Source organism: Strix aluco, chromosome 3, assembly GCF_031877795.1.
Source record: "Strix aluco isolate bStrAlu1 chromosome 3, bStrAlu1.hap1, whole genome shotgun sequence".
Lineage (NCBI taxonomy): Eukaryota > Metazoa > Chordata > Aves > Strigiformes > Strigidae > Strix > Strix aluco.
Genome location: NC_133933.1, coordinates 98,780,455 through 98,803,609, shown reverse-complemented (window position 1 = coordinate 98,803,609; position 23,155 = coordinate 98,780,455). Strand labels below are relative to the sequence as shown.

The 23,155-nt window shown below is 37.0% G+C and overlaps 1 protein-coding gene across 31 annotated transcripts in view; it reads left to right on the top strand.

Annotated features, from left to right (window-relative positions):
- RIMS1 (regulating synaptic membrane exocytosis 1) overlaps positions 1-23,155 on the top strand; it is a 352,499-nt gene that overhangs the window by 265,924 nt on the left and 63,420 nt on the right. For 20 of the 31 annotated variants that reach the window (XM_074819786.1, XM_074819754.1, XM_074819753.1 and 17 more), the window contains 2 exons: positions 3,476-3,588; positions 13,363-13,529. The exons of the other annotated variants lie outside the window; for them this stretch is intronic. In XM_074819786.1, the coding sequence (XP_074675887.1) occupies positions 3,476-3,588; positions 13,363-13,529 (280 nt within the window). The remainder of the gene's footprint in view (positions 1-3,475; positions 3,589-13,362; positions 13,530-23,155) is intronic. 31 annotated transcript variants of the gene reach the window in all.

Sequence of the window (23,155 nt, the reverse complement as noted above, 5' to 3'; positions counted from 1 at the left end):
CCTGGGATTACAGGAGTCAAACCTGTTTATAAATATATTAATGGAAATGAAGTATAACATTTTGATTCCATTCATATGTCTGTCTTTTCTCTCCTGCATGGCTTGATTGTTTATGTACGTTATTGTTGTACAGCCTTCACATGGTTTAGCAGTAGAAAAAGCTTTAGCTCTAAACTTGCACCCCTTATCTAAGTAGTCTGCTCAGTGAGTTCTCTTCTTTCAATTACTTCTTATACTGATTGACCTCACATCTGAATCAGCAGCTCTTGAAGAGATGAGAGTTACAGCTCTTTGAAGCATATCTTCTGACACCAAAGAGAGTAACATGTTGACACAACTGATATTGATGGTAGTTGTACCACTAATTTGAGACACTTATAGTAAATCTCCATATTTTGATTCTAGGGCCACTGTAAAATTTAAAGGTTTTGGGATTACAGTGCTTTGCTCTGTAAATTACTGTGTAGTCCTACCTGTCAAGAGCTCCAGGAAAGGCACTCTGTAGATACAGATGTCCAGAAAGAAAGTAGATCCATATTTTTCTAAGAGGCAGGTTAAGTTCTTGAAGTATTGTTTATGTCAAATTTTCATTACCTGTGGTAACCAGCTGTGTTCCAAAAAGTAATGTGATTGTATGGTGGTGTTACCTATGGTTGTTACAGCTTCTGCTAATGTGCTTTTGCTCCTGTGTTAGATTTTTGTTCTGCTTCTTGTGATTAATATGTAAAGGGTATACCAGGATACTTTTCAGGCAGATGAAATTTTCCATCACAGAACTGAGATAGATCCAACATACATTCAAATGTGCATGGTAAACAAAGATGGAAATTTTCTATAGCAGACTTACATTTCACACAGTTGCTTGCTTAGAAATACATTAAACAGCTAACTGGTACTAAATTAGATTTTACTCCATGCACAAAACCAGATTTCTCCCATTAGAGAATTTAGATTTACTTCACAGTCCTCATTAATTGTTCTCATGTTATTTTATATAGTGATATCTAATAATGAAAACCAGAACATAATCATGTTGTTAAGGATTTAAACATAACAAAAATCGAGAACTACAGAGTTAACGTTGAATATTTACCCAAACTTGACTGCAGCAATTTTCACATATAGTCACTGAAATAGCATCTCATTACATAATAGAATATTCTTTCCCAGGTACTGTAAGTAATACAGAGTAACATTATATCATATAAATTATTTAGTATAATGTACAGTTGACAGGGTGAAGCACCTAAAAGTCACACAACAAAAGGGTTATTTTTTAGAGTAACTGTAATCTGTGCACCATACACATATAGGGCTAAATTTTTAAAGGGGTCTCAATTTTCCCTCTGATTTTATATCCTCAGTCTATTTCATGCATGTATGATAGGATTAAGATATCTGAGTTTTTTTACTTCAGTGATTGATATATCTTAATCCTTTCATATCTGTCCTTGAAATAAGAGGCCATCTTTAAAAATTTCACCTAAAGTGCTCAATTTTGCCTTCAGATACCTCCATGCAACTTCCATTGAAGTAATTGGAGCTGTGCCTGCATATCTGATGGTGGAACTGGACTCATTGCAATTAAGGTACACATTTACCGACATAATTAGTCATCTGGAATAATCGCTGGGCCCAGTGTGACATTCTGCATGTGCAGAATTTCCTAGATCGGACCCTCTGCGTGTGGGAGATTGAAGATTACAATGATAACTTTATTTCTTGCCTTAAATTTGTAGCTGTAGCAGAATTTTGATGTAATTTGCTGTATTTAATTTTCCTGGTTTTAAATAAGAAATGTGGAAGGAGGACATAAAAACAACATGTTTTTCACAATGATGTCTTTGTATATTTTTTCATACCTAACCAGCGCACAGACATTCCATCATTTCCACAAGCACATTACGGATAGTACATGCATGCACAATCGTGATTTGTGAAGTAACACACAGTTTAAAATATCCAACCCTGAGTGTACTGCTTTTTTTTTTTTTTTTTGGTATCTTTGTGCTTGCAAAGCACAGACAAAAAATAGATGCGCAAAGAATCCCACAGTTAACTAACAGCGTAAAACCCACATATGAGAACTTTGGTACCTCTTAATTCACAATACAGATCTTTAAACAATATGATAAATTACTTATTTTCCACTAATATAAAATTCTCTGTGTTTTGTGATTGAAAATTGATTCCATGCAGCTTTTAAATTGGTGTCTCTCTCCTGTCACTGGTCTGGGGAGGGGCTGTTTACAAAAATCTTGATTTTTAAAACTGACCGTTTTGGAGAGAGTCATATAAATCCATGGTTGACCCAAAAGCAGAAGTTTTTGGGGAGGTTTTCCCAAATAAAATGCCAGTCCTTGAATTTGAGACCACACAAAAAATTCCAACTAAAATAAGTTGTTCTGGGATGTTCTAACCTGTTAAAACACAATGAACATAGTGAGTACTCCTTTGATTTAGAATAGTTACTGATGAATATTTGGGTCTGGTTTTAGAACTGTTAAAAAGTGCCAGTTGTCAAGGTATTGGTTTTATTGGTATTTCTTTGCATTTATAGTGCTACCAAGTTTAAGAACAGCAGAATATATAGTTCCCTCTGAAAATTATCCGCTACGACAAAGGTTAACTTATTTTAAGGAAGCCTTAGAGCATGGGCTTTCACACCACTCTTTCCATTAGTGCAAGGTCATCTTCCTGTGGCAAGCACAGCCAACATGAATTTCCATAACTTGTTCAAACTGAGGAAGATGCTCTTTATAGCACCACAACTTCTTGAAGGTTTAAGATTAGATTTCTTTTTTCAAACAAATGCTGTCATAAGGAAGTTAAAAACACAAGAACACATAATTTCTTTGAAATAGAAGTGAATATTAGAGAGCAAAGTAGCGCTTCTAAAGGACTTTTTGTAAAAAAACCCCCATCAAACTAGAAAATTACTGTATTTTTTAATGTGACTGGTTGAATGGAGAAATTATTCCTTTCAAATAATCTTCAACTATGGTAAGCAGTTATGTTTTAAAATAGCAGTAGGAGTTAATTACTTTAAAAATAAATTTTAATACCTGTTTAATGCATTAATTCTTAGAATGTTACTGTAATATTTTCTGCATTTAAGCAAATGCATGGTTAGATGATCATGGATTTGTGTCCCCTGCATCCAGAATACTTAACAGGTTTCTAATTCAGCCTATCACCTAAATTCTTTCACTCTTTTCATATCTGTTGCACCAGCTTGATTATGTATAGGAAATTGAGATGTCTGCCCATTTTCAGGTAAAGACTATTGCAATGGAAGTGGTTATTTCTTGACATTAGTGTTCCTTTGTTCTGTGTTTACACCCTGCTTGTTCTACATGTTTGTACATTTCTTTGTTTCATTGAGGTGAAAATAAGCTAAAATTGTTGTTAAACCATTTGTTTTTCAAAAAAGTTTTCTCTATTTTTAATTGATTTTCATTGTGTGTTTTTGCAGCAAGCTTAGTAGTGGAGGAGCGAACGAGACAGATGAAAATGAAAGTGCACCGTTATAATCAGACATCAGGGTCTGGTTCTAGCCAAGAACATGAGCGTGAGCAATATACCAAGGTAAAGTCAGTAGTATTGAAATGATACTTTGGCTTGAAAATTGAAGGCATAAACCTGTTTATTTAAAAATTATAAAACCCTCAAGAACACTGTGTTATAAAGCCTGACAGAAATGTCTTCAAATAATAGCTTTTTAACATCATTTTTACCTCCATCTGGTGTGTATTAGACTTAGTCTTTGATGTCACCTAAAATGAAAGTGGAAAAACCAGAACACTTCAAAACTGATTCAGGGAAGAAAAATCCTTCAACAGTTGTTAAGCAAAGCTGTGTCACCTCTAGCTTAGAAAGTCCTTGGCCTGCAAATCCCTGAAGGCTGGAAAAGTGGGCCATGGAAGTATCATGGTATGTTGGCCCTACTCTTTTGTTCTTCTCTAGGCCCTTGCTGTTGTCTGATGTGTAGAGAGCTAGACAGAATTAGATCCAATCCCATGCAGCTATTCTCATATTTTTATCATTTTTTTGCATCCTAATAACATCACAGGTAATGTATTTCCTTTCCTGGAATACATACTGGTTACTTTGATCTCCTTTTCTAATAAAAGCATAAAGATTTCCTCTGATAATTAAGTGTACCTGGAATTACATTAATGAAGTTATATAGAGGGACTTTCTTTTTTTTTTTGATAATTCTAAAATGCTGTCCCACAACCCTGTATGTTTAAAACTGTATAGACTTCTGAGCAAACTGCTGAAAACCTCTTGCACATCTGTGCTGCCACTTACAAATCAAGCTGTGAGGGGCTGGAGCTGAACTTGAATGCTAAAGATGTTTTGCTTTGTCATGCCTAACGCAGGGGGAACAGTTGCAGAAGTCAGAAGGGGAGAGGTTTAGTTAGATTCTGTGTTTCCTTTTAGAAGTACAGCACTGTGTTGGTGTAGGCAAAGGGCAGAGACAAAACCAGCGGTAACTCAGTTATAAGGGAAGCATTCCTGCAATTTTCTTCTTCAAGTGCCATTGAGAGTTATGTGCTTTCAATGAGTGACCACGGGACAGCAGTATGAATGTAAAAGTCCACTGTAAAAAATTCAAAGACACACAGCGACTGTGTGTGTTGAAAATAAGGTCTCAGAATAACAGTAGTTGGAAGAAAATCACAGCTTTTATTAATTCAGACTTTTGCACTTCACGAGCCACATTTCAAAGATTTTCTTCACATCAGTAATAACTAAACACTTGTAATTTTATTTCTTGATTTTAAAAGAGACAAACTTTCCCTTTATGAACCAGAGCCATACAGAAAACAACAAACATTGTCAAGCTCTCAACAGCTGCGGACATCAGAACACTCCTGGCATTTACTGCCATAGCACAGGCACCAGACTTACTGTCCCTGCCCCTCCAGGGTCACTTCCCTGTGTTTCGCAGAATTGATGCATGCTCCTGGAGGCACAGGTTAAAATAATGGATAAGTGAAGTACTCAGCAGAAACAAAATCAGAAATTTACTTAGGAATGGGTAAATAGGCAACTGGGCATCTAACCTGCAATATCTAACAGATTTGAAAGATTTATTCAAGATCTTGTTACAGTTAAATATGGAAACAGCTTTAATAAGGATGTTTCTTATTTGAGACCAACTCACTGTGAATACAGAACTTGAGTGTAACAGCTCTCAAAGGAAGAGAAATAAGAGAAACAAGGCTTTAGGTCCTCAGTTGCCAAATTGTGGAATATCAGTGCTATTAAAAAAACCCCCAACAACTGGGATGGAAATTTCCAATGAGATCATCTGTCAGAAGCCAGAATTTGTATAATAATTAGAACAGCTCATTTGATATTGGGTTTGCCATTACCTTCACAAGAGGTCAACTCAGGACAAGAGGGTGAGATGCAGTGTGTCTCTGCAGTACTTCTCAGCCAGTTAACATGTTGAAAAATTAGTAAAAATGGGTTTGATAAAGTTTGCATGAGAGAAATGTAATGTGCAGTCTGACGATTTTGGTCAGGATGACCGAACATATACCTTTGTTCATAGTCAAAGGCCAGTTTTCTGATTTGGATTAACTGTGTTTACGAATTGATTCAAATGTTCGTATTTTTTCATTATGAAACACATTTTTTAATCCTCTCTTTAATATTTATCATAACCATTATTTTTTCTTCTCAATATATTTTTCTTACTGGGTTAATGTAAATCCAATGTATGGTTAAATAGTTGTTGGAAAACATCAACCTGAAATGTTACAAATTTCTCTTACCATCTAGTACCTAGAGTTTTCTAGTAGCGTCTTTAGTTCTTAAATATATGTGGTAATGAAATCAAAATTTAAATCACAGCATGATGGATAGAAAGAACTAAATGGAAAGAACTCTGTTGAAAATTGTTTTATTCAGATTTTTTTTTTAGGAAGTATGACCACAACTTCGAGGAGGCAAATTTTCTCTCCACTGTTACAAGAAAAATATTTTTGAAGTACTCGGTGTTCTGACAGACATGTATTCCTTTGCATGCTAAAACAGTAGTAAGGAGAATGAATTAGTTGTCCTGGACTTTAAATCCAAAAATCTTTAACATTTCATGTATTTTCTACATGATAATGGTGTAGTCCTAGATAAGATGGTCCAATATATTTTTAAGTGTTGAGAACAAATTATATTAGCACATTCTAACACTCTACAATATTCAGTGATGTAGCTGTTTGCTTCATATCACTATTGTGATAGTCATCACTTTTAAAATGTTACTAAAGCAAACCTGCTACTGTCTTTCTTTACCCTCAGAAGATGCTGAAAGGGTCAAGAAAATAAACCAGACAGATGAAGATTTAGACAGTTGTAATGAAAATGTAGTAAGTCATATCAGGTGGTGCAGTAAAGCTGATGACTGAGACTTCTAAGGACTTAAAGAGTATACCTAATTTCTGCTGCCAGAATCTGTGAAAAGTCTTTGAAATCTGCAGGAGCAAAATGTACTTTAAATAAAAAAGAAAAAAATAGTCAGTGGTCTAATGGACATTTTGTAATAGTGAGAAAGAAACATTAAATGGCTATTAAAGAAGTGGTAGTTGCAAGCAGATTTTGTCCCTCTTTAACAGAAATTCTTCTTTCTTTCCCAAGTAGCAGTGTTTGCCCACTGCTTCAGAAAATAAGTATTTATAATTACTAGAGAAATTATGCTGTGCTGCACATTGAGAAAATATTCCCTTCTGCTTTTCAGAGCAATCAGCTCACATGGATTTGATTCTTCCACTATTTAAGCATTTCCAAAGATGCTTGGTTTATTACATATAAAATTCTCTAAACCTTCCAAAATTTTCCTTCAGTATGGACTCCTTTGCAATAGTTGATTATGTGTATGCAAAATTAATTTCTTAAATTTAAATATGTTTTATATTGAAACAAGCCTTCTTTTTCAGAGGTATTGTAACATGCCTTTGCAATTTCCAGTCCATTTCTGGTGCATTTCTTCGATTTTTGTAATTTCTCAGTTTCTGAATCTTCTAGTCTCAGTAAGCAACCTAGTTTTTCAAGCATTCAAGTTGGTGTGTAAACATTTTTAAACATCCATTAATGGATTTTGAATAGGTAACTGTCTGTTCTACAACATTTGTATAGGTCTTAGAGTTCCACTTTAATTGTTTTGAGACCTTCACAGAACTGACATCCTTATTTCATTCAGTTCCAGTGGAAAGACTCCGTAATTTATGTGAAACAGTTAAATTCTAAAAAGCTAAATGAAAAAAACAAAACCAAAACAAAACAAAAAACGTCTGTGGATTTGGCAAAAGGGTTTAAAGAAGAGCTTTAAACATCTGTCTGCCTTCTTTCTTGTATATTGGTAACGCTGTAGTGGCCAGTGTGCACATATTTGTGCTGTTTCAGTGTTTGAGAGAATCAAACACTTTGGTAGCACAATTCTGGATTTGAACAGATATAAATGACAGTATATCTTAGTTAGGCTTTTAATTCAAAAACCAGTAATGCATTATTCCAGATGCTACAGACAGAACACAAAACACCATGCTGCAGCTGCTTCAGCTTTCCAGAGAATGTGCAGCACATTTTTTGGAAGGTGTGTTTATTCAAGAGAGTTACTGATCAGAACACTGTAGTAGATACTTAAAAGGACATCAGTCTATATTTAGATGCACTACCATCTCAGTTAAGACTGTATGTGATTGGAAAGCATTTAGCATAGAAGTGTAATATTGGCATTAGTTCAGTGGCACTCTGCATGTCTTAACTTGATAGTTCATGTCTACAAGGAAGGTTTGGATAAGAGACTCAGGATTATAAGAAGCTGATTATGATAAGTTTTATGAGATGTTGGGGAAGGCACTTTGGGCTATGTATGGAAAATGTTCCTGAACATTAATGTGACGAGTAGCTTCTTTTAAGCCCCCTTCGTCCACCTTCAAGAAAAGAAATCTACTATATGTCATACTGATATGACAGTCACTCCAGTACCGGTAGGGTTTTGCAAAATTCAGTGAGGTCCATTCATTCGACTCGTGGGCTTCACTGCAGTTTTCCCATGGTTTGACCTTTTTACTGTTCCCTGTTTGGAAGTTGAGTAGTGTTCACAGTAGTTGAGTTGGGAAGAGTTACATAGAATCACTGGTGCTTACTGGGCTCTGGACTGTCATGTGAGCTGCTCCTAAGACACAGATTCAGATGCTGGTAGGAGTTAGAGATGATGCCTGGACACAACAAGGTGCCAACTGTTGGACTGTGAACGCAGGCAGCATTCAGAGGAACTTGTGTGAGCAGTCTTGAAACTCAAGGTGCTTTGTGCATGATTCACCATTTTTTGACAAAATTCCTTGTTAGAGTAAGGTGCCTCAAAAGATAGCTGTGCTCTCAAGACTTGCATAGGCCCCTGGGTGAATCTAACCCTTAATGTTTCTGGTCTGGATTTCTCCTTCCTCATTTTAATTTCCTTATTTTAATCCCTATTTAATTTTCTCATTTAATTTCCTCATTTTAAGCACTTAATGAGGCACATATTTTCAGAGGTTAGTCACCTGAAGGCTTTTTTGTAGTCAAAGGAGGGGACACTCCTTCAGTTTTCAAAGTCTGAATTATTATGTTCTTCATGATTTGGGGAGATAAATCTAGAAATATAGAAACTTATTAATATGGAAGATAATATAATTATAATGGATTGTTAAATGACTTCTGAAATGTGCCTTATAATCAGTAAAATTCCTAACATTGTTAGTCATTGAGGAACTGTAAAAGTATTCATGAAGTACACTTGGTTTACGTCTGTGCTCTTTCCATTGATGTTAACACGTCTGCAGTTTATCATACCCCTTTCTTCTCCTTTTGCTGGCATAGAAGAAGCAGCAACTCCACAGGTGGTGAAGTGAATGGAAAAACTGCATTTCAGCTCTTTGTATTTCAGACTGAAAAAACTTCTGTCTTTGTAATGCAGAAGCAGACAGTGCAGATAGTGTGGGCATTTGAAACTAGCTGCTATTAGTGTTTAAAAAAATGGACCTACTCTTTAGTAATTGCTATCAAAGGTGCTGCAAACTTCAGCAGCTCTCCTGATGTGATAAATATTGCACCTCAGAACAGAAATGTTACATAAGCTTTAACTCTGTAAGATACAGAGTTGAAAGAGAAGTGATTGCACTGAAAATTCACTTTATTTTGAAGCTTCAAAATTATATAATATTTAAATATAACATGACAAGGAAATTTATTACAATTACATGCAGAGTTATGAAGAGCAGTAGTCTTCTAGATGAGCAGAACTGTATCTTAACTTTTGAGCCCAGTTGGAAACCTGCAGGTGTTACTTTAATGCACATACCAAATAAGTAGATCTTAGCCCATGACGTTTTTCTTCTGAACGATAAGTTCAGGTATATTGCAATAGTAAAACATTCTTCTTTTAATGATCATTGCTTTGTGGAAGAGTACTATTTTTTACTTCCATCTGTATTTGAGGGAAAAAAAGGTTAAATTCAAAATTGTCTTAATTTTGGTAATCTGTTAGCTGAGATGAATGATTATCAGATTGTACTGAAAAGGGATAGGTAGGGAATAAGGAGGAAAAGTTGTATGCCTCCTGTAAAGGACAGTGAATTCAGTAGAAGCAGCAGCTATAGGAAAGAAGAACTAAATCCAGAAGAAGTAGTAGTAAAACGTAAACGTTGTATCACTCAGCATTAACTTTCAGCATCACCACTTTTGTACTAATCTATATTTCTATGAAGGGAAGGGTTTTAAGTTTTTTGGGAATCACAGACCTGGCGTACAGTATAAAGGGGTAGTAAAAACTCAACCATGCTATGAAAATCTCTTTTAGGAAGGGATGCTCCATGTTTTATGCAGTAGCTCTATGATTGGAATACCAAGGCAAGTAGAAGACATGGATTCAGTTTTTTCTTTATCTCCCATCTCACTGTAAAATTATCCTTTTACCAACACATGAAAGACTGACTGTTAAGCCAGTCTGATATTTACAAAGCAATTCCATTTTGTACAGACTGCTGGACTGCAGGCAGCAGGACAGAGGGAGGATATCTACACAGCCCCCACTTATGGGGAATGATACCTGGGCTGAAGACCCTGCGGCAATAAATGGTTTCGTATTGATACTGAACAGTCATTCAGTGAGGCTGAGTCCTTAAACAGTCACTCATACACAAGCTGGAACTTCTGACTTCTCTCCCAGTATCCTAACCAATAATCTGGACAGCCATGCTTGATGCTTTCCCTCTCCTCCCCATCCTCCCCAGACCATGTAGGTAACCCATGAAAGATGGATCAAATTCAGTATGAGTGAAACTGAGGGTCTTCTTCTGCCTCACATGGCATATATAGTCCACTGTGTTCAACTTTGTTATTTTGCTGTTAAATAATAAATTGAGTGCTAAACAAAGAGCCAGATTCAGGTGTGAACCTGAGACAAAGGCCAGCAGCCTATACCTCCCTTAACACTTAAGAAGAATAAAGGCTTCCAGCAGGACAAAGGAAGTCCTGCATCTGTCCTTGATGGGAGAGCTCAGATTGTGTCATCTGTCTCCAGCAGCATGTCATGCTTGCTCAGGGGCCACATGAATCTTCTTCTACCATTCCAGATTCACTGTATGCACTCTCAAACCAAGGGCCACAAAGAGAATGTGGACTTTTTGGTGAGGAAGAGAAGTTGCTAGACATCATAATGACGGAGGGGTTGGTCAGATTGTCTTCAGCAAATACAAATAAAACATTGAGATATTTCTGAGACACTCTGTTACCATGCATAAAAAACCATGTATTTGAGAGAGATTGCATGATTATATTTTTAAGTATTTTTAAAACCTCACTTGCAGAGGAATCATTTCTAGATATAGTTTAAATATATAGGAAGGGTGAAATTCCTGTTTCACTGAATCAACAGTAATTTTATTATTTAATGGGAACATGATTTCTTTTGCAGATTGCAATTCTATTTAGCTCATTGAAAAGCCAGAACATTCCATGTGTTCAGATGCTTTTCATATTTTCAGATGCCTCGTTTTAGGAAAGCTTAAAGGTTTCATTAGGAATTCTGTGGGAATTTTACATAAAATATCAAGGCTGGCTCAGGAGTGGGGCAGTTTAACTTAAACTGGAGAAAATTAACCATTCAGTTTTCCAGCCTCTGAACATTTATGTTTAGCCTAAGTAAAAAGTTTTCATAGCTTTTATTCTTGCTTTGAATTTTTTTTAGACTTTAGAAGAAAAATACATCATCTAAAGAAATTTAAATGTTCCATTATGAAATAGACCTGATAAAAATTAGTGTGTTTTGTATTTCCATTTTTGAGAGGTTTATTTTGCAGTCTAAAAGAGGGTAAGCACCAAAATTATTTAACAGACTCTACAAGCCATTTCCAAAAGGTGATCTGAATGAACAGATCAGCATAGTCTCACCTTAACCCTATTGGTCATTTATATTCAGATAAGCCACACCGAGTCACTTGGAAAAAGAATATCCAAATAAATCCTTGCTTTAGTTGAAAATATTTTTAAATATTGCAGTTCTTGAGTCCTCTGTGTTACCCTCTTGATTAAATCAGAGTTCTGCTGCATCTGTTTCCATGTCAATGCCTGTTAAGACATGTTATTTGAGCTCAAAGTCATCATGGTCCAAGCTATTCTGAAATCCGCAGAGTTTCATTTAGTATTTGAAGCTGAAAATTTACCTTTAATAAACCAGAACTTTCTCTCCCACAGATGTTTTTATTCAGTCAGCCAATGCAAGCCCCTCACAGGGTATTGCTAAGAATTTCCTTAATGCACACCCCTCAGGTCAACCCCCCAGGCTTTTATTAATAAATTGGTTTTTGTTTTTTATCTTGGCATATGCTGTCCAGGAGCTGTGAGTATCCCTGAAATACATGCTGAGACACTAAATTTATATAACCTCCATTTCTCCTACAGATTTCTATATTTACAGTCAGTGCTTAGTATCCTCATTATTCCCTCCCCTTCTCTACTCCCATTAACTTCCTCATCTTATCTTAGATGTTTTACCTAGAGGTTTCCAAGTGTGCTGTGGAGACCCCAGACATAGTGGCTGAAAGGTACTGGAGCAAGAGAAGATAAACCTGGCTTGAGGACAGGAGGCCTGGTACATTAATCTGTAGAAACCTGAGCTTGCATTTGCCAGGCTTTTAAAGCTAAGTCATGACATTTGCTGACTGACTCAGCCTGCAACCCAGTGCCTAGTTGAGCTGGGGATATTCACAGACTGTCACAGCTTTGTGTATAATTCATAAATAAGCTTTTATGACTTGCAATTTTACAGAGCACAGATCCGGAAAATAAACTCCCTAGAGTGTCGTGTCAAAAACTGCCTGGTCTTCCCATGTGTTAATAGTTTTCCCATAATATGCCCTGGGAAGTATACCACTGTTTAAGGCACTTCCCAGCCTTGCTCTCTAATGATAGTGGGTTTTAGTTTTGTGAACCTGACAATGATTTGAACCTCATATCTGTGTGACTGAAGATTTAGGTAAGTGTGACATTGCTAGGATTGAAGCTTTCTTTTATATATGTCTGACTGATGATGTGAGTAATACAAGATTATGCAGAGGCGGTGTGGTGTCACAGTTGGTTTTAACTAATCAAAGCTTCTGCTGTTAGCAAAAGGGAAATAACTTCTACCCCTGTCCACATACTCCTCCTGCTTGGTCTTCTGCTAGTTCTCATGCACATGCACACGTAAAAGCAGCTAGATCAGGGAACTGATCTGCCTGAAAACAAATACTGGTTTTGCAGAGTTAGCTTTCTGCCTGACTAGTCCTCTACTGTCACGATAGAAAGAGATATTTTAAGGTAGAAAATGTACCTTTTTCCTTTTCTGATAGAACTTAGTTATTGAAATCGATCACCAATGTCAGCTTCATGTAGCATTGCATTTCACTCAGACTCATACGCAATTCTCCTGTTCCAAACAAACTGTACAGGTATTTCATAGCATGGTTTTTAATATTTGAAAAGCTGAAAAGAGGGTCTATAGACAAATTGATGGTATGTATGTGCTTGAGAAGATGTCTGTCTGCTGCATAAATATTTCATTATTATAGTTCCAGTGTACTAAAGAACCAGCAGTCTATTATTTCAATTCTAATGCTGTAATTTATTTCAAGTGTCTTATTTGGTCCATAAATACCATGTTTAATTTCTTCACTAGACATAAAGACATTACTTAATACCATTATTATTTCATACCATTTTGTTAGATCTAAAAGCAGTTAGAGAGAATTGTCATACTTAGGTCATTTGTTGTCTCAATATATACATTATGTTTTGATGAGACTCCTCACCCTTTCTTTTCTTGATCTCTAGTATAATATACAAACAGATCAGTACAGAAGTTGTGATAACGTCTCTGCCAAATCATCAGATAGTGATGTCAGTGATGTGTCAGCCATTTCCCGAACCAGCAGTGCCTCACGCCTCAGCAGCACAAGTTTTATGTCAGAGCAATCTGAACGCCCTCGGGGCAGAATCAGGTGAGTTCTCAGTGCAGCTTCAATTGTATCACACCCCCTCTTTCGTTAAGTGCCAAAATACCACCACAAATTACTGAAATTAGACGACCACAACATGAGAATTTATGGAAAATGTTATGCACATATAAACGGTCTTCCATTGCTAGCCTAAGATGACAATATTTTTGCAGTTGTACGTATAAAACAGAAAGCAAACTTCCCACGAGGAAATGACAGATTAATGTATTTGTGGCAAGTGGAACTTGAACACACACTATCATCTCATTGCTGGCTATGAATCAGTGTAATCTATATGCCAATAAGTATTACAGCAGAAATACTACTAGATTTTTTACCTAAAGAAATTTTTCATAAAAGCTCTGTTTTTCTTTCTTTCAATCTGTATTTATTCCCTATCTACCTGCTTTTATTTTGCTGTTTTCATGCATATGATAAATTACTAGTTTTGAAACAAGTATTTGTATAGTAACTCTGATATTTCTGCTTCAAAAGTAGTTTAATTCATTTGTGTTATCAATAATTGAGTATTTCTTTCATCCTTGATAATAATCTATTCTCAGTTTAGTGCTTTTTTAGATAGATTGGTTCCTGTCTTCATTTAACTTGATGACAAAATTCCCACCAGCTATAACATCTGTAGGATTGGCTTGGTAGTCTATGATTACATCTACCAATATCTGAACTCTCAAAAATTTGACTTTTAAGTGTTATAAGACACAAGAATAATTAGGAACTATTAAAAAAAAAAAAAAAAAAGTCCCTATGCAGGAAATCATTCTGATAAAAGCCTGGATGGCATCATTTAGTACTTCAGAACGCTTCTACACAGATTCACTATCTGAGAAGTTTAGCTGAAGGCTTTTTGAATTGTTCGTGGAATGGGAGGGGATGTTAGACAAACTCAGAAACTGGCTTCTATGTATGAAGTAGCTCCACCTCATTTGTTTGTTAAGGAAAGTTCACAAGGGTATTCAAGGTCATGTTTCAGATTGGTGAAATTATAACCTGATGGCTGCAGTAATCCCCAATCCAGCAGAACGCTGCAGTGGAACTGTAAATGTATTTAAAATTATTCAAGTGTTTAAAGTTATTTCATGTGTTTAAATGCTGCATTTCATTGTGTCCTAGCTTTTCAGTATTTGTCTCACAGAGGGCTTTAATTGTACCAAAATACCTGTATTTCCTAGACATTGAATTTTCTCAGCTAGGCCCTGTCACAGTATCTTTGGCAGGTTGAACAAAATAGGATTTTTTCCCATAAATATCTGTGTTGAACATATTTTATCAGATATGTTCCTTGGGTTCAGAATGTCTGATCACAAATACCAGATCCAGATGAACCAGTAACCGCATGTGAGGCTGGAAAGGGGGAAACCTAGGGTCAAATCCTTGCTCTCGTTCAATCTCTTCTATTCTAATGAGTAGCAGAACACCTTGGGTACAGGATTAGCTGACCTAGTGTATGAAACCAAGTGTCTGCAATGGGAGCTCCAGTTCAGCTTCACTCTAGACCTCTACAATGAGATGTAAATAGAATTCAGATGCCTTCCCTTTCAGATACTGTCCACAGAATGCATACCTCAGAGATTAGACACTTTATACTTGCTTGCTTGAATTTTCTCTACGCTCAAGTAGTACTTCCATAGTGAACAAAATGTATAGTAATAATATGCATTGAAGCTCATTCAGTAGAAACAAGAGGAAAAAAGTAATAGATTCAGAAATTACTCATATCTTTCAATATTTTTCTTCTAATCTAGCAGTGGTTTTTCTCCCCTAAAAAACCTGTTAAAGTAAGTGAGACATGCCTACTGTGCAATTAGCCTATTTCAACCATTACGTGCAGTGGAGTAAAATTCAAAATAATGTTTTGTTGGAAAACATTGTATCCAGCAGATTAACATCCACTGTTCAAAATTTTCCATTTGACTTGTCCATACTTTTTTTTGGATGATTGCCTGTCATCACTATAAAAAGTTCCAAGTCTTTAGAGACCTGCAAAAATGTTTTATCATGGGAATTAGATATCAAGAGAGGTCAGAATGAAAGGAAGTTAGGTGTTGAAGAAAAGAAAAAGAGAAGGCATTTTGCTGATATCTGAGTGTTTCCTACTCTCCAATGTCTGTACTGGTAGCCTCTGTCACATAGCCTTTACTCAATTCTTTGTGCATCTTACTTATTACATGGAAATGAGGAGTTAATTTAGGGAAGGGGTTGATTGTATTATGCACAATTTTTTCAGAGTGAGATTCATGCTGTTTAACTTTAGCCTTAAAAACTACATATCTACAGTAGAATCCACATAAAAATTAGGTTTTTGTTAGATAATTTGTCTAACTTCCCTCAGTCATTAAAAAGAATCTCAGATGGTTCACCTCATCTTCAGATAGATGTCAAAGACAGGTGAATTGTCCTTTTCTAGCATTAATTGTTGAAGGTACCCTGCATTAGTTTAGATTGGTTGCTTTAATTTTAGACATCTAAAATTAAGTGAAATGGATTCTTTCTCCTAAGTATTGATGTTTCTTTAAGTTCAAGGTATTAGAAATTTGAAGTTCAAATTTGATTAGTAATTTGAAGTTCAGATTTTATTTTTGCCTCCAAGGAGCCTGTTGTTAACATATCAAGCGGGATGGGATGGGATGGGATGGGATGGGATGGGATGGGATGGGATGGGATGGGATGGGATGGGATGGTTGAACAGGAGGGGCAAGGAAAAGAGCATTTTTTGACTTCCTGTGTTCTGTCTTACTGAAATCACGTATCCACCATCATCTTCATTTGGAAGTGTGTCAGCCCAGTGTCCATGGCAAGTATGTGAGTGTAAAGTTAAGTTTAAAGACAAAGTTCGTTGAACTGCCTTTTCTATACACCTCCTTCAGTTCTCCAGATACCTTCTGGAGGTAAGAGCTACGAAAAGCTACTAAGCATATAGAAACTCAAAGGAGGTGGCCCAGTTTTATCCATCTCACTAAATGAAATCATTTAGCTAGTATCCTTAGATGCCTTTTATCCAGAACTAAAATACACAAATTCAGAATACACAAGTAAGATTCCCAGTCTGTATCACCTTTGGAAAGAGTGTCTCCATCTCTTCCTCCACTGAGTAGAGAACAATGAATCCTAGGGCTATTGATCAGCAAGCTGATCAATTAAATTAAATGGAGAAATGTGACTGGAGAGTACTCCAGGATTCAGATGAGTAACCTGAAGTGAAACTGTACTACTCAACATTTTTACATGAGCTAAAAAACACTGTTTAGTTACTCGTATTAAGAGTTGTGGTGTCAAATTTCTGAATGTGAAGTGTGCCAGCCTAAGACAGAAGTAGTTTTAGTTAACATTGTTAGTCAATATCACCCCATCATCTGTGAAATTAAGCTCCTAGACATAGGAAAATACAAGATACTGTCCTCTTTAGGGCTATCATTAAGAAAACAAACTTTTGTTATAACTTTGTACAAAGTATCATTACTTTTAAATGTCAGAAAGACTGATATTTCAGGTCATAGTGAGTGTAGTTTATATCCACTAACTTCACCACCAGTACTGCCAGCACAAACAGCTTCCTGACCTTTCCTCCCAAATCCTAATGGAGGAAAGATCCTTAAAAAAATCTGGGTAATGCCTTTTCCCCGTCAATCCGGGCAGAATTGATCTCTTTCTCTTGTCCCTCAGTTCTGAAGATTTGAGATTCTATCATTTCAGACAATGTATTCTACTTTATCCTAACTTTATAAAGAGTTATTCCTTTATTCAAGCAGTAAAGATTTTAAAACCTGGAAGCACATCTCTTTTTCTTGTGGCTTTAGTCTGTGGGTATTAGCTATAAGTGTAGAACAATTTGTGGGGATTTCAGCAATTTTTAATTTTAATGAGTAACTCCTTCAGTTACAAACTATACTGTGCATTTAATAATGTACAGCTTTTATAGAATGAAACACTATCTGAACAGGAAGGATAAAACCAGCTGGTGCAGAACAACACAGAAATACTGTGCATCTTGTTTGAATAGCTACATAAACACTCTAGCTATTCTTTGGGTCAAAACTCCCAAATTTAAAGTTTTGTAGTATTAGGAAACTTGAGCATGTTGAAGAAGTTAGTAACACAGAGAGAATGGATGTAAGCCTTCCCTTTTCTTTAATCAGTGACAAGACTGTGTCTAAACCTTTTAAGGCAGAAGACTAATTTCATTCCTACAGTATATTTGTAATTGAATTACCTGTCAGAAAGCTGTGACATAGCATTCATGGAAAATACCATTAGTTAATCTTCGGTCTGGAGATTTTGTTGATTAACACTTCTAATAGGTTGTAAGAGCGAATTATGATTGATGCAAGTTCTAAAGATAAGTGTATAAAATAGCTTCTTCATTTCTAATTTGTTTAGCAGTTTCAGCTGAATGTTATAACAAATGGCTATGCAGGGATAAACTAGTCTGCCTATGAAATTATTCCGAACATCTTTCTTGTTACCATCCTGGGAAGTCTGGTTGACTGCCATGCTCTCTAGTGGAAGTGCAGGCAAATATCAGGAATTTTTGTTCCAGGAACAAAATGTTCTGGGGCTTTTGACTTGAATCAGAATCAGAGTTGTAAATTTGGCTTGCCATAGCGTTTGGAGTTGATGTGCATTTCATGACTAAAGTCAGATTACCATTCCTTCTTTATGCAGGTTTGCTTTCAGCAATCATGATCTTTACTCATTAATAATACAGTCAAGCAGTACTTTGTGCCTATGTATGCTGCACATGTTACTGTGTCTGACTCAGGAACAATTCTCACATCCTAAATGAAGCAGAAGGAAATTTTTCATGGTTTCACACAAATGATTGATAAGTAAGAATCCATGTTAAATACATGATGATTAATCAGCCCCATATGGGCTTGATCACACAAAGAAGGACATTCGCTCACTTCATTAAAAATTAGCCATAATGATGTCATTGCATCATTTTTCATTAGGGGCCTGCTTATGCAAAGACACCTGGACTTCTCAGTGATGTCAAGTAGGGAACTGTCATGGTGAGCTGGAAAATTCTGTTTTGCAGGATTTAGGAAGTTGACTACAATAAGGTTTCACTTAAATCTGATTGAACAAAATCTACTAAATATATGAAAGACTAGATAACTACTTTTAAGGTGGATTTCTCTCAGTGTGTCTAGATTTCAAACAAATTTCCCCCGCATTAGGAATATCACTGTTATTCCTCATTTTAAAATTGAAAACCACATCTTTATTAAGAATTATATTTAGTATCTTAATAAATATGTGATATAATATAATTATGTATGCACCATATTTTAATCAGGTTTCACATGCTTTGCTGAATTGAATGCTTGTTTAATTAAAATATTTTAAATTAGTTTATCAAAGAAAAAGGATAATATAATGGGTTGTAACAGTGAACTTAAACCAGTCCTAATTTATCTCATGTATTATACCATGCCACTGAATGGTTTATATCACAAACTCATATATGCTTCTTGGGATTCAGGTATGTTCACAGTACATTACTGAAGGAAAATAACTTTTTTTGGTTCGTACTGTCAGACTGTCTCTGACAAACCTTTTCATCCTCAATTTCCAGAACAGCATATACAATTTGCATGTGGCTGTTACTCTGTCAGTACACTAGAACTTTAGCGGTAGTACACTGAAGCTTTGAAACAGAAACAAAAGAGGAGGGAAACGATGACGCACGATCAAGTGAGGAAGTGGTTGATGGGTTGATAAGCTAAGGGTGCAGGATGATGGAGACAGGCAGGACATCATAATCTACAAATCAGGGCAAGAAGGAGCCCATCCCAAGTGTATGCACATGAATACAGATGTGCTTGAGAGGAGAGCATTTGGGGGAACCTTTTCTGGAAGATCAGCACAAGTGGGTGGCTCTCTGAATGGCCTGTGTATGGGGAACAAACAAGAGGAATTAGAGGTGTGTTGTGCAGCTGCAGAACTATGATCCCATCATGATCACAGAGAGGCAGTGGGATAGTTCACATGACCAGAGTGCTGCAATCCATGGAAGCACAGGGCAGAATGGCAAGGAAGAACTGCCCTTTATGTGAGAGAGCAGAGTGTGCAGGGAGCACTGCCTAGAGATGGGTGATGAACTAGCTGAAAGTTTATGGGTCAGGATTAGAGGGCTAGCAAATGTCATGATATTGTGGGTGTCTGCTCTGGACTTCCTGATCAGGAAGAAGAAGTAGATGAAACCTTATTCCAACAACTGGAAGATTCACATTCACAGGCTCTGGTTTTCATGGGGAACTTGTACCATCCTGATATCTGCTGGTTGAGCAACATAGTAGGCGCAAGCTATTCAAGAGGTTTCTCTAGTGAACTGATGACCAGAGGGAAAGTCTGGAGCAAGGACTCAGCAGAGGATGATCAGATCAGGAAACATTTAAACAAACTGGACATGTACAAGTCATTGGCACATGACAAGATGCACTCATGAGCACTAAATGAGCTGGTGCTGACTGCTGTCATTGGAAGACCATTCAATAACCTTTGGAACATCATGGCAACCGGGGGATGTTCTTGAAGACTGGAAGAAAGAAATTGTTACTATTGTCTTCAAGAGGGACAAGGGGGATCTGGGGAACTATAGGTCTGTCTGCCTCAGCTCAACCCCTGAAAGGTGATGGAGCAAATAATGCTGGAAACCATTGCCAGACATACAGAGCAAGAGGGTGATTGTGAATAGTCAGCTTGAATTTACAAAGGCGAAATCATGCCTGACCAGCCTGATAGCCTTCTTTCATTAGTTGACTTGCTTGGTGGATGAGAGGAGAAAAGCAAATGTCTCTATCTTGTCTTTAGTAAGGTTTTCAGCACTCTCTTCTGAAACATCCTCATAGACAAACTGAGGAAGTACAGCCTAGGTAAGTGAACAGTGAGGCAAATTGAAAACTGGCAGAATAGCAGGCTCAGAGGGTTGTGATCTGTGACACAAGGTTTGGGAGGCAAGTCACTATTGGTATACGCCTGGGGTCAATATTGTTGCGGTACTGTTTAACATCTTAATTAGTGACTAGGATGATGGGACAGAGTGCACCCTCAGCAGGTCTGCAGGCAACAGAAAACTGATAGGAATGGTTGATAGGCTTAGATGGGTGTGACACTATTCAGAGGGACCTCGACAGGATGGAGAAATGGACCAATAGGAACCTCATGAAGTTCAACAAGCGAAATGCAAAATCCTGCATCTGGGGAGGAATAACCCCTTACCATTACACACTGGGGACTCATACCTGGGAGGCAGCTTTGCAGGAAAGATCCTAGGATCCTTGTGGACACTAAGTTGAACCTGAGCCAGCAATGCCTCCTTGCATTAAAGAAGGCCGACACCATTCTAGGAAGAGTGTTGCCAGGTATCTGAGGAACATGATCCTTCCCCACTACTCAGCTCTAATGAGACACATCTGGAGTGCTGAGTCCATTTCTGAGCTCCTCAGTACAAGAGACATGGATCTACTGGAGCAAGTCCAGCAAAGGGCCATGAAGATGATGAAGAGATTGGAGCATCTGTCATACAAGAAGAGGCCGGGAGAGCTGGGACTGTTCAGCCTGGAGAACAGAAGGCTCAGGGGGATCTTATCAATATGCATAAATGCCTGATGAGAGAGAGTAAAGAAGACAGGGCCAGACTCTTCTCATTGAAAGGATGAGAGGCAATAGGCACAAATTGAAATAAGAGAAATCACTCTTAAACATAACAAAAACCTTTTTTCTGCAAAATTTATTGAACACTGTGACAGATGGCTCAGAGATGTTGTGCAGTCTCAATACCTGGGGATATCCAAAACCCAACTGGATATGGCCCTGAGCAACCTGCTCTTATTGACCCTGCAGTGAGCAGGAGAGTTGGACTAAACAATCTCCAAAGGTGTCCTCCAACCTCAACTATTCTATGATTTTGTGAATAGTGTATTGAGTAGGTGAGTATGCTGTATCTTGAAATGACTTCTAATTTAAGTCAGATAGGGATTGAATGAAAGTAAAATAGTTATAGAATGCAAAGTAGGTGAAAGTTAAGTGTGAAACAACGTAACTAACAGGAATTAAAAATTGTTTCATCTATATTTAACTCCTCAATTCTTTCTCCTATTTTCACATCACCTGTTGTAGATGCTGACCCTTTACCTCACTCATATGAATACTTTACAACTCTAATAGATATGCATCTATCAGAGGCAATCTTCTGTGATCATACCACAATAGATTTTATCATCTATCCTTTCCTCAGGGTTTCTTTTCAGTTTCTTTCAGGTTCAGATCTTATTTCACACATACACACACATGCATGCACAGCACTATTGATTCTTAACCAGTTTAGGAGGGTGCTCCTCAACCCTGTGATTTTTGTTTTACTTCTCTGAGTCAGCATGCACACACTTTAATATGCATGTATTTCAAAAATGCAAATGACCCTTTAGCAGATTAGGTTATCTCCTGCCTTCCACTCTGCTACTATCAATTCATTATCACACTTAGAGAAGGAATATTGGTTTTCCTAACTGTTGCTACATGTAGCAATATGTAAACATTACTAGGAAGCTTCTCCCTGTGCTAAAATGATCCTTTTTATATCAAGCTCTAAAGTTGACCATGCTACTTGGTTTCATGTCAGTAGGATTAAAACATGCAACTTACTTCTGGGTCATTGTGACAACCTGGTAAGATAGTAAGCAACTACTTTGAGCTGATAAATGATCTTGTAATGACCAGTCCTCAGACTTATCTTTAATGGATACCTAAACAGACTGGACATAAGCAGATCTTCAGGAATGTTGTTTCATGAAACCTCAGCTTTATTAGGTGACACATATGGAAGCATTCGGTCATAATTCAGCCCTGTTTTGTAGTAGGTGCTGTCTGTAAGCCAATTCTCCCTACATCTGTTCTGTCCTATGTATACGAACAGAGGACTAAAAGGGACCTGTCTGGTGTCACTGAATGTAGCTTCTGCTATCACAAAGAACTGAATGACATCCATGTATTTTCAGGATCCATCTTCAACATAATTGTTTGCTTTTGAACCCGCTTATTTCAGAATGTTTTCCAAATATAGTTTCTTTGATACTCTGGAAATTTCTTTCAGTTACAGTGTAAATGTATTCACAGTGAGTTTAAATACATTGTTCACATTTGTCCCTCTGCCAATATTGGCATCTTATTTAAATAGGTTTTTCCTCCCTTCTATTTACTCCCTGGGGTATCATAGCAAGCAATCATAGCTCAATGGTTTAACTAGTTGCTGTTTACTCAGTTACGTATTACATCCTTTCTCTTTTGTTGGTCATCCTAGCAGCCCTTCTCAGCTGGTTTCCAGTTTGAATGAAACCTTCTTGAAATCGTGTGACTAGTAGTGTAGATGAGGTCTCCTGAATAGTGTCATTAATTCTGCCCTGACCAACACATGGAAGAATCCATTTGCTTTTTTCATAACCGTAATACTTAGTTGTGCGGTTGTATAGCAGTTGGCCAAAATGGTCAAAAACTGTAACCATATCAGAAGCTGCGCCTTTGAAGTCATAGTTACAGCTGGATGGTTTCCTCAGTTCCCTGCATCTCCTTCAGAGTTCTTTCTCCTCGGAGACTTGAGCATGCATGAA